At 43.7% G+C, this 12669-nt stretch overlaps 1 protein-coding gene across 10 annotated transcripts in view; it reads right to left on the bottom strand.

Moving 5' to 3' along the window:
• The window catches only part of LOC106732738 (tumor protein p53-inducible nuclear protein 1), a 61002-nt gene that overhangs the window by 9366 nt on the left and 38967 nt on the right, over positions 1-12669 (bottom strand). For 5 of the 10 annotated variants that reach the window (XM_075920358.1, XM_075920351.1, XM_075920350.1 and 2 more), the window contains 3 exons: positions 2295-2365; positions 1278-1564; positions 422-770 (listed from right to left, as the gene is read on the bottom strand). In XM_075920358.1, the coding sequence (XP_075776473.1) occupies positions 422-770; positions 1278-1389 (461 nt within the window). In that variant the 5' untranslated portion in view covers positions 1390-1564; positions 2295-2365. Of the gene's footprint in view, positions 1-421; positions 771-1277; positions 1565-2294; positions 2366-9482; positions 9957-12669 lie in introns of those variants that run through there. The other 5 variants (XM_006134065.4, XM_075920357.1, XM_075920354.1 and 2 more) reach the window with 5 other exon arrangements.

The following is a 12669-nucleotide window of genomic DNA, read 5'->3' as shown; positions in this document are numbered from 1 at the left end:
TTCTGGAGGTCCCTTGCGCAGCTACATTTCTAGGAGGCACCTGGATAGGATATTTTATCGTGTCAGTAACTTCCTCTGACTTCAACAGGAATGGAGTATACAACTTATGGGGTAAGTTAGACCCCAGAAGTATTAATTATAATCCCAAGATCAGACATCTGATTATTCACTCCTAGCATGGCCACAATGTAGAACAGTTTAAGAAAAAAGGCATAAAGCTATGATCATCTTATCTTAAAATGTTGAGAGTATTTGTGCTTTGTTCAATCACTTAGAACTGAAGCTTCTAATGAATTCTTAAGGCATTTGGGCTAAGAAAGTTGCAGCTAGGTATTTACTCTGTTCCTTTGTATTCAGCAGTAATTCATAGCTTGTGTATTTACATCATATTGGCAATAGGAAAAAAAAGAGGGAGGCTTACCTTGGACTATTTGGATTATGAAACTCCTCATCGCCACAGCTAGTTTCATTTAGACTGTGACAAGTATTATGAACAGCATATACAGACATGCTGGGATGTTCAATTAGAAGGTTCTCCATAGGACTGGTTTCCACCTTGATAGTGGTTAATCCACCTGCAGTAAAACATGGGGGAGGGGTAATAAACCAGCTCTCCTCCATGGGGCATGAGTCAAACTGGATGAAGCAAGACTCGCTGGCATCAGCCAAACATTCTAAGGAAGTTGGTAAACACGAAAAGACTGGGGAGTGGTCAGCAGCTGATGTTTCGCTGATGTTTTCTTCCTCTGTTGCAAAATTAGTGCAAGTGTCTAGTAGAGGTTGTCCATTGTTCCAGTTGCCAGTTTGAGAGTAAGCCATCATAGATACATGATTGCACGAGGAAGAGATCAGCAAGTTCATGTGAAGTAAATAGAGGATAAAACAAACAAACAAACAAAAAATCTATCAGTATGTACACAAACATCTTACAAATAAAACAAAATAGAGGTTTTCTGGAAACTCTTCCCCAAGTCAGATATAAACATCAAGAGTATTGCCAGAAAAGTGATACAGTTGTGTAATACAGATTGCTCAGTGTCAAATAAATATTATTCATACAAGTAGTTCTACTAATCTCTAAATTTGTTAGTCTCACGAAACTGATGTCAGTTTCCCTAGTCAAATTACACGTTTTGTAGTTCATTGTTTTATACAAATCCATATTATTTACACTTAGGCTAAAAATTCCTTTGGAGCTGCTTGTTTCCTTATACAAAGTATGATAAAAATAACTGCCTGCTTCCTGCTGTAGAGGTTATATTTAACAAACATCTTACCTATAAAGTCAACCAGAATCCATTCTTCATCTTCTTTTTCACTGAACTCTGGCTCTTGGCTGGACAAGTTATTGATTTCTCCCACAAACATATTATTCAGCCTCTGGAACATTACTAAGGCAAGAATGAGACTTTGGCTAGTAAGTCTTTGTATCCAAAAATTCAAGAGAAGGGCTCACACTTATATGAGCAAACTGGCAGAGACCCAAGATTAAAGTGCATAGATGCTTTATCAGCTTACGTACAGAACACGGAGAGTCATGGTTTGTAAACAGTTTACAGAAAACCTGCAAAGAAGAAAAAAGTGGTCTTAATGCTAAAGCAATCAATCTATTTGTAAGTGACAAGTCAGAACTTAGACAGGGCCAGCTTTTGACAGCAGGTTTTGGGGAATAGCCTGCATGACTCAAAGCATTTCCCCATGAGGCAATAGAACATTTTTTCATAGGCCCATACCATCTCCACCAACAATGTCAACCACAAGAAGAGGTCTGATGGAGCAGAGACCTAGCAGGGCTTGGTTCCCTAAAGCCCTCCACCTGCATTCTGCCAACATGCAAAAGTCTGCATAGATCCTGGCCCCATCCCCAAAGATCTGCAGGATCTGAGAGAGATAAGGGCCACAAATGCAGAGACTCTGTATCCTAGAATTCTGGCAAAAGGGACTCCAAGAAGAGATGGTACTTTGGACTTCTCCTAGGAACTCTTCCTCCTTCCATGTAAGTGAGGGAAGGGACTCTGCAGAAGAAATGGTATCACCTGAAGCTGTATCACCTACATACTCCATATTGCAGGGGCCGTGGGAAGACTGTAACCCTATGCATGTGTCCCACTCCTGCAAAGAGCCCTCTGCAGGATTCCACTAATGTAGAATGCAGGTAACTGACCCCTCTGTGCTGAGCAGAGAAGGCACTCACTGAGAGCACCACCATGCTTGTGTAGCCCAGGGGGCTCTGCTTAAATGCTAAACACATTACAGAAGAAAGCTTAATCATGTTAATAGCCATGCTAGTGCACCTTTGAAGTGGGATCCTTTCCACAGTGATCAGATACTACAGGGTATTTTCTTCACTCAGTGCAGAGTCAACCTGTAGAGAAGACCAGGACTTTAACAGGGTTCAGAAAAGAGCTAGATAGATTCATAAAGGTTAGGTCTACCAATGGCTATTAGCCAGGAAGGGTAGGAATGGCATCCCTAGATTCTGTTTGTCTGTAAATAGGTGACAGAAGAAGGATCACATGAGGATTATCTGTTGTGTTCCCTCCCTCTGGGGCTTCTGGCATTAACCACTGTTGGCAGACAGGATACTGGGCTAGATGGACCATTGGTCTGACCCAGTATGGCCGTTCTTATGTTCTATTGTGAAGTTCTACAAATACAGGCTGCACCCCCACATTATGAGAACAAAGTTGCGTCCTTACATTTCATTATAAGCAAAATTAATTTCTCAACAGAAGACACTTCCCTAAATATTTAAGAAAGACGATCAGTCTCAGCCTGGACTGTATACATTTTGTGGTTAAAGCTGAAAAAACCCTTAGGTTGTTTAACTATTAAAAGAAAGCTGTCCAAACTCCTGAAATCACCACAACTGTTGCAGTCACTTTGTTTGAACCATTAACATAGTTCAAATGATGCTGTCAGAATGCTATACTTTAAAAGTAATTTAGGCTTTTAAACTACAGTCTTTTATTTTAAGCACCGCTTAAAATATGGTTTTTGTGCAAAAATCAGTGGAGCGTCCACACCTCAAGCATGTTTTTGCGCAAAAAAAAATAAAATAATAATAATACAGTACATCGACACGACAGAGGACTTTTGCCGGCAGAGTTATTCCTCTCCCCACAAGGAATAACTCCTTTTTGTGCTACAGCTCTTGCGCAAAAAGGCAAGTGTGGATGCTTCACAGCGGTTTCTTGCACAAAAAGAGCCTATCAGAAAAAGCACAGGTGCTCTGATGGACATTCTGTGACTGGCAATCAGAACTTTCTTGCACAAGAGCATCCATGGAGTGTGAAAACACTCTTGTGCAAAAGGTGTGGACATGCTTTTGCACAAGAAGTTTTTGTGGAAGATCTCTTCAGTAAAAAGCTTTTTGTGCAGAAACCCTGCACTATAGACAAAGCCTAAGTGTCCCCTGCTCAGCCATTTCTTGGCAACCACCAGGAGGATAAAAAAAAAAAATCAAGTTATTCCGAAATAACATAGTGTGTGTCTACACTAGAAGCAGTTATTTCAACATAATGTCAAAATAATGGTGAGCTGAAGAACTTCTTACTCTGACTCTGGTAACCCCCATTTTACGAGGAGTAAGGGAAGTTGGAGGAAGTGTTCTGACTTGGACTTTCTGCTGTGTAGACAGCACCAAAAGCCGACATACGCTATTTCAATTTAAGCTATGCAATTGACATAGTTCAAGTTGCATAGCTTATTTCAGCTTGAGCCCTGCTGGGTAGACATGCCCTCAGTGAATGGATGTATTAAATAGTGTTTTGCATGAAAAACAGTTAGTAGCTGAAAAAACTGAGTATCTCCAACTTCAAGAACAGATGTAATCAATTAATCAAGAGAAAGATGAGCTCCAACAAATACTTGAGGGCATAAAGTCTGAGAGAGACCTGCTTAAGACTGAACTGCAAGAAAAAAAAAACTGACATATGCACTGAAAAAAATGCAAAACTTGAATGTGGTCTAGATGAAATAGAACAGAAGAATCTGAATGATGTGGTAGTTCAGGCAGATAACACAGAATTGAGCCATGCAGATAGTATGGAAACAATTGCCTAGGAAGTAAAGGAGCTTCTAGAGAAATTCGGAATGATGGAAAACAAATAGGAGCGTCTCACTACAGTAGCTCTAAATCTGAAAAGTGAACTCAACAGTCAAAAAGCACAAATAGCTGGGGTGCTGACACACCTTTCTTCTGAACAGGCTAAACTAATCAACAGGCTTCAAACTGAAAATGAGAGAATAAGCAATCATCTTCAGAGCTTGTGGAACAAACTCAAGTTTCAGTTCAGCCATGTTTGCTGGAAGAAGGGAGGACACTATACTGGGGATGTGAATGACTAGCTGACTATTCAATAAGCAAATGCTTATCAGATAGTCGACACTAGTCGACTTGTCGCCCCCCCCCCCCACCTTGCTACCTTTATCAGAAAGAGGCAGGGGTGGAGGGGGTTGGGAATGAAGGGGGGTGCTTCAAAGCAGCAGCGCCACTTGGGAGCCCTGGGGCCAGGCCCCGGGCTTCACGTGGTGCTGCTGCTTTGAGATGCTGCATGAAGCCCAGGGCCAGCTGGGGACATTTCAAAGTAGCAGTGCCGCATGGAGCCCGGGGTCTGTGGCTTTGAAATGCTGCGTGCAGCCTGAGGCCAGCTGGGAGTCTCAGGCACCATGCGGTGTTTGAAACACTGTGGGGAGCACGGGGCCAGTGGAGGACTGCTTGAGTCCCCCTTTGGGCTGTTGCTACACTTCAAAGGCAGTGACACCCTTATCAACTAATTGAATAGTCAATGCAAATTGCATTGACTATTCGATTAGCCAATTCATCGAAATTTTACATCCCTATACTATACTGCCATTAACAACCATGAAATGGAATTGCTTGATGAGAAAACAGGATGAGCTTTTCTCTCTAACTCAGTGTCTCAAGAGGACTTGTTTGAAATAGGATAAAACAGCTTTCTAAGAGTTAAACCACCATGAATTGCAGCAGAAATTGGATTTCAACATCAAGCGCATTCTCAGAGACATGTCAGAAATAGAACCTGAGATGCTCAGCACAGAGGCTGAACTTCAAGACGAAAAGAAACCTAGAAAAGAAGCCATGCAGATTTTTGGAAACATATTCAGGAAATCATGGTGATGTAGAAAAACTTAAAGAAGGAATAAACCAGGGTTTCCTAACATATGGGTCGGGACCCAAATATGGGTCGCTATTACATTTCAAAAGGGTCACCAAGTGTTCTCCCCAGGTGGCTCTGCCCTCCCTCCTCCCCCCGTTTTTTAATTGTCTTGGGTCACCAAGTCTTCCTGAATTGTCAAAATGGGTCCCCAAATGGAAAAGGTTGGGAACCGCTGGAATAAAGCAAGACAATGAGACACTTTTACAAGTAATTAAATTCTGGACACCTAAAGTCAAGACATTCCTTCAAGCTTCCTCAGAGATGGATACCAGAGCTGACATTATTGCAAGGACTCAGAAACTGAACTGAAATAAAGAAAAGGAAAAACTGAAGAGTTACTTGAGCAACTGAAGACAATTAAGAAAGCTGGCACCTTGCAGTGTAGCTAATCTTGCACTAGAAGAAGAAAACTATAGGCTTTTTAACCAATTAAAAGCTACAGAATAAGATATAAAGTTTATGAAAACAACAAGCCAAAAGCTGGAAAATTGAATAAATAAAGCAGAAAAAAAAATGGCAAGGAGAAGAAAGAGAGAATAGCCATGTTGCAAACAGAGACTAAAAAGAAAGCAGCTGCAAGTGAGCTTATCCAACTTCAGGCTAAATTAAATCAGACCTAGAATTGTCTTTAAAATGCATTAACAGAGAAACAGACTCTCAAGGCAAAATTAGATATAGATGCCACATTGTCAATTTCTTCTTTATACAATCTCAACAATCAGTTGGTGAAAGCTGACATGGAAAGAAGGTATTTAGCCTAGATGGACCATTGGTCATACTAGGTTAAACCGTTCTTTTCTTTTTTTACTATGGCCAAGTGTTTTTCCATCCACCACAACAGCTATCAGCGCACTGACTTGAACAAAGTAGCCACCATAATTTTCTACCATAGAGTGTAGTTACTGCTTAGGCATGTAATCTGCAGTCAGGTTCAGTGTCTTGTGATCCCTAGAGGTAGAGATATCTGCACAGAAGTACGTCTACAAGGTAAAGTTGTCAGCCGCAAATAGTTACTGACCATAACATTGGTCCCTCTGTAAAATTCATATCAGAGTCATCGTTACTCTAGAGCAGTATTTCCCAATTGGTGTTCAGCAGAACCTACCCGTCCCCCTCTTAAAGAGACAGAGCGCGGAGGCAATCGTGGTGGCAGGGTTCTTTTTTGTTTGTTTGTTTTTTGTTTTTTTTTTGCTTGATGAAACGTGGCAGGAGCTTTTTTTTTTTTTTAAGGCAACCCTAGGGATTCCATGGCCAAATAAAATTGGGAAACACTGCTCTAGAGAATGCAATAACTTAATGTGTATATGGCTGAAAATATTACAAATGAACAAAATAAAATTCAATAAAAATGATGCATCTTAATTTATGTACTGTTTTTAGTTTGTTCAGTCAATTTTTTAAACTTTCAGCCAAGAAAATACTAGATGTGTGGAAGTTTAAAAAAAATACTATTGCTAGTTTGAGAGAGGATGAATAGGAGAGAAATAAAATGGATTCTTATAGGAAATCTTAAAATGCAACACCATTCCTATAGCAGGCCAATGATTAGGCCCAGCACACTTGATAGTGTCCTTCGATGCATAAAACAAATATGATTTGGAGTAACTCAGACTTACTGTAGGTGGCATAATATCCTCTCTGATGTAAAATAATCCAAAACAGTTATCCAGGTCCCATGATGTGTTTGGAATTTTGAATATTGGTGAAATATTAAAAAGGAGGTTCCTCTGGACCGCTTTCAGGATATGTCTACATTACAAAGAAAATTCGGAAAAAGATACGCAAATTGCGAAACACAATTTGCATATCTTTTTCCGCTTTTCTTCCGAAAGAAGCTTTTCCGACAATTGGCCCATCTACACAGGGCCAATGTCGGAAAAAAACCCTCTTTTGGAACATCCCTTCTCCCTCATAGAATGAGGTTTACAGGCATCACAAAAAAAAGTATCTGCTTTTCCAATTTTTAATTGGAAAAGCAGACGCGTTCCTTGGACACGGCAGAGCTTTTCCGGGATATTCAGAAAAGCTCTGCAGTGTAGACATAGCCTCAGTGGTAGATGATAGAAAGGTATATATGTAAAATGATCAACTAATCAGTGGACATCAGAATATTTGCAATTTATAGGACATGTAGCTTAGTGAAAAGCCATTCCAAGTCGGGTTTCTGGAAGTCTCTAGGTTCTCGAGCATATCAAGAGACCTTGTCCTTTTGTGCTGGTCAGAATCACTAATGCTTCCTTCAAGATCAAGGACTGTGAATGATGTTCCTGGAAGTATCTAAGAACCACAGAACTGCTTTTTGCTGAAAATATGGATGTTCTTAGATAAAATACATCTCATCCCTCACAGAAAGATTTAATACAAGAGAGCAGGTAGACAAAACACTAAATATTGGGTTGTGGCTCTGGGCCACAGAGGAGTAAGGCCTTATTCACTTGTATGGCTTTGGTATTATGAGCTTTCATGGGCACAGCCCACTTTCTTCAGATGACCAGAGTGCTGGATGTTCTGGACATCTGCAGAAGTGGGTTGTGCCCACAAAAGTTCATGATGCCATCTACATGTTTTGTGGGTCTTTAAAGTGCTACCAGACTATTTGTTGTTTTTTAAGTTTATCCAGTGTAGACTAACTTGGCTACCCCTCTGAAGCTTTTGTATGGCTTTGTTAGCCATGCCCAGATTTCCACACCTCCAAACATACCTGTGTGAGGTCACACCAGATACATGCACACATCATCAGTGAACAAGCTGGTAGAAGAGGGGCGGACAAACCATTGGTTCTTGCCCAATACTCACTGGTCAGCAGGCTGTATCATATAAAGGGAAGAAACTTCACCTTCCAAGCAAGAGAAGCAGCAGCTAATTGTCTACCCCAAGTTAGCTGAACTGTTTCCAAGTACACTTGCACATGTCACCATTATTCCTCTACCTTGCTCATAGGAATGGAGGGGTATCAGCTGCCACGCCTGACAGGGGATTGTGATTTTAGGTGGAAACTGCCCAGCAGGTGCAGATTAATTCTCCAGACACAAAGAGCCTGCGTTGGGGCAAATAATAAAGAGGATGGTGGAGCGCGGTTGCTTTTAAGAGGAGTTTTTGTCCAGGTCTCTGACCACAGGGCTCAGCCTCAGGCACCTTCCCATTAAGAACCCAGCCCTTGGTTTGGGTGCCCTGACCCAGCTGGCCGTTGCCCTCTCGCCTGTGGCTGAATCATCTCTGGTTTGTGTTATGGATAGGAGCCCCCTTCCCTGGGCGGGGCGCGCAGGGCGGCTGGGGTTGGCCACATCTGACTAGAGCGCAAGCAAACCCTGCGTTGGAGGAGGGGAGCGAGAGAAGGTCCCTCCGCTACCAAACAAACAGGCCTCGCAGAGGCAGGAGGCGGCAACCCGACACCTCTCCAGTCCCTGGGCGGGCCGGCTGCCGCGAACTCCACCCTGCGGGCGAGACCGGGGGCGGGGGAAGAGACAAAAGGGTCAAACTGGGAACACAGCTACTTCGGCGCCTGCGAAGAGGAAGTTCTGAGAACAACAAACAAGCAGATCGGGACCTGCCCCCAGCGCCCGGCGAATCCGGGGCTCCCACCTCCTTAGGGGCAGAATTCAGCACCGCTGCGCGCTGCCGCCTGCGCTCCAACACCCCCGTGCGCGGCACCTCCCAGTTAGGGCGCGGAGAGAGTGGGGGTAGCGCGCGGGCGGAGATGGGCGCTCCTCCGCACTCGGTCTGGGGAGCCCGCAACGCAGCTCTGTCCGCGGCATGTAGGGACGCCCACAGCTCCCGGCGGGTCACCTGGCACTGGGGTAGCCCGCAGCCCCCCACCCGCTGGGGAAAGCGCCTACCGTACTTATTACAGCCTATAGACAGTGCACCCCCATCCCCAGAAGCAAAGGGACTCCCACAGTTACGCTGCTTAGGCGCGGCGTGTGCTCGAACTCCATAGGGAAAGACCCTCCCATAACAACTACACAAGCCTCGATTTCCAAAGCACGTTCCTATGGGCTTCAGGTGAGTTTGCGGGTGCTCAGCGCCTTGAGCAGTCAGACCGCCTGTAACCCCACAAAGAAAGAGTTCTGTCCCTTTCATAAAGTTTCTATCGAGCTAGTGTCCGGTCCAGGACCGAGAGCTATTTTAAGAGTCTCGTGTAGCACGGGGAGAAATACAAGTCAGCCCCACACGTAACGGCGGGACGCACCTCTCCGAGCCCCAGGGGAGGCGAACGGGATCGCCCAGTGCCTGAAGGAAAGCGGGCACTGCGTCAGGCACCCACACCAGCAGCCTGCCCCTACAGAACATGGAGCTCACCTAAAGGCTCTACATGCGAGAGACAGGCAGCAAGACTACCTGCCTCTCCTTCCAGACACAGGCAAAGGTAAATTACTGAGGGTGGCGAAGAACTGCAGTCCCGAAATAGCGACACCTCCGACGCAGCCTGGCAGAGAGAAATTGCGGTCGGTGGCCGCTGGCTTGGGGTCCGAGTCGCGCCCCAGGTCCCGGGGGAGGCCAGTATCAAGCTGCCAGGGCCACTTCCAAACTGGATACAGTTCTTCGCTTCTCACCTTCTAGAGACAGGAGGGGCGACAGGACGGCAGCAATGGCTAGTGAGGTAGATGAGGGGCGGCAGCGATGAGCCCCGGCTTTGCAGAGCCGCTCCTGGGGTCCCAGGTCTGGTTACCACAGCCGCCTCCGTCCAACTCGGTTCCCTGCCGAGCCTTTTGTTGTTATAGAACCCAGCGAACAGCTGATCAGCCCCGGCCGCCTCAGGCCCCGCCCCGGCCCCCCGGGGCCGGGCTAGGGTTCAGACCCCACCAATGTGAACAGAGCGGGACTTGGGGCCGCGCCGGGACAGGCTGTCACTAACGCACGTGATCCGACCCAGAGCCACAGAGAAACTCTGCAGCTAGGAACAAGCCCAGGCAACAAAAGGAGAGATAGAGAGAAGGGGGAGCGGAAGAGAGAGAGAGAGACCGCAAAAAAGAGATAGATGATGGAGAGGTGACTCGAGAGGAAGAAATAGAGAGGAAAGGCGAAGGGATAGTAAGAGGGCAAATAAAGGAAAAAGAAGGGGAAAGATTTGAAAGAAGTGAGGAAGCACTCACACACCATGGTGATGGACCCTGAGTAAGAGCATAAAAAGAGAGTGAAGGAAGGAGAATAAAATGGAGCTAATAAAAGAGTCAGACAGATGCTTGGATACATTAAGTTGGTATATTATGTACAGAAACTATTGTATGCACAGATACATTATTTAGGCAGAACCTGGTTTCCTACTATGAGTTAGTTTCATGCATAGACACACCAACTCTAAGGTAACCAAAATCAAACTAGTCTGCCTGAACTTTCATTTGCATCAGCTCTTTTCTTAGAATTAAGTATTTGTAGATTTTGGTACAAATTGTACAGTTTATGTGCATTTCAGTTATAAAATAGTTTTCCAAATTGTGGATTTTGTTTTTTCAGGGATTGGGATTTTTTATTTGTTGTTGCAGAGGATTTTTGTTTTGTTTATTTGTTTTTGTTATGTCCTATTTCCAAAATGATTTGGTTAGAAAATGTGATGTGGTTTTGTGGGAGGTATGATATTTTTGACAAGTTTAGGGAGTGGTGAAATTGCTTATTTATTAACAAAAGTCAGCAAGACTGCAGAATTTTTCTTCAAATTCTAGCCATATCTGTAGCTATACTACCATGACCATTGTCTGGTAAGAAACAACTACGAGGACAAAAGGAATAAATGGACCCAGTCTGAAAGAAATATGAGAGGGAGCCACATAAAAACGGGGGAATCCAGTGTCTGGTAATAATGTAAGTAGATGAGATGCAGACAATGCAAAGTCTGGGGGACTGGAACATAATGAAGAAGAGAGGCAGGTATAGAAAAATCTAGATTGCTTGCTCCCACCTCACTAAACAATGTATATTTTAATACATCCAAATGTAAAACCATAACATCTAGGAAAAAATATAGGCTCTACATACAAGGGTAGGTGAGATTATATTTTGGGAAGCAATGACTCAAGAGACTTGGGGATAATCAGATGAACATGAGCTCTTTGTGAAATATTGTGGCCAAAAGGGCTAATGTGATGCCTGGATGTATAAACAGGAATACTAAGAGTAAAAATATATTACCACTGTATTTCATAGGTGTATGAATGCTCCTGGAATACTGTGTCCAGTTCTGGTATGCACTGTTCAATAAGCATGTTGAAAAATTGGAGAAGGTTCAGAGTAGTCACAAGAATGATGAAGGGACTGAAAAAACTTTCCTAAAGGACTGAAGGAAGTTGAAGGCTACGTCTACACAAGTTTTCTTGGCAAAAATATGCTAATGAGGGACTCATTTGCATGAGTCACAATCTGATTTGCATATTTTCTGCCGAGCCATTTTTGCCTGGGGGCTTTTACACAAAAGCAAGCAGTGTGGATGTTTTCTTTTTGTGCAAAACCCCCTTTTCCCGCCAGATTGGTAAACCACCTTTTTTGGGGCATAAGGATCTGGTGGGAAAAGGAGTTTTTGCGGAAAAAGAAAATGTCCACACTGCTTGTTTTTGCGTAAAAACTCCCAGGCAAAAACGGATTGGCAGAAAATATGTAAATCAGATCATGACTCATGCAAATGAGTCCCTCATTTGCATATTTTTTGCTGAGAAAACTCGTAGTGTAGATGTAGCCCAAGGGGTTACTTAATCATATCTACAAATATCTACATATGGAACAATACAGAGTAGGGATGTTAAGTAATGGTTAATTAGCCGATCAAGTAGTCAATGGAATTTCCATCAACTACTTGATTAGTTGATTAAGGGGGGGGGCACTCACTACCGCTGCTGCGGCTCTGTATTTTCAATGTAGTAAGAGCCACTGGGCTCTTACTATATTTACATTGCAGAGCTGCAGCGGGGTTAGCTCCCTGGGGTGGCGCGAGCTAGGACTGAGCAGTCCCAGTTCACACTGGCTCTGGGACCATTGCGGCTCTGTCTCCCCTCTATACCACAGAGATGGTGCTTGGGGGGAACCAGCTTTAAACTGATACAGAGGCAGGTGGGGGGGGCAAACAGTTGAGTAGTCACGCAACTAGTTGCTAGTCGAGTAGTCACTCGAATAGTTGCTTACATCCCTAGTACAGAGCACCAAGCGCACATACCACAATTTAAGAGCCCCTGGACTAGATAATCGCAATGGTCCCTTCTGGACTTAAAATATGTGACTCTATGAAAAGAAATTAAGTTATACTGGTGAATATGATAGGGGAATCAAGCTTTTGTTTTGAGTATCTAGAAGTTCTAGAAAGTTTTTTAGAAGGAAGCAGAGCCCATCCATTGCACCCTGCAGGGACTCCTCAAAAAGCAATTTTAAGACAGTCTATAAAATCAAAGGAAATTCTCAGGAAAAAACCCACTAAGTGTGAAGTTAAAATTGAGCAGGAACAGACTGTTTTTTGAAAACACCATAAAGTAGTGTTACTGTAAAAAAAATACAAAGCTATACT

The sequence above is a fragment of the Pelodiscus sinensis genome, chromosome 2 (genome assembly GCF_049634645.1).
Source record: "Pelodiscus sinensis isolate JC-2024 chromosome 2, ASM4963464v1, whole genome shotgun sequence".
Taxonomy (NCBI): Eukaryota; Metazoa; Chordata; order Testudines; family Trionychidae; genus Pelodiscus; species Pelodiscus sinensis.
Note: the sequence above shows the minus strand (reverse complement) of the source record. Positions and strands in the feature narration are given on the sequence as shown.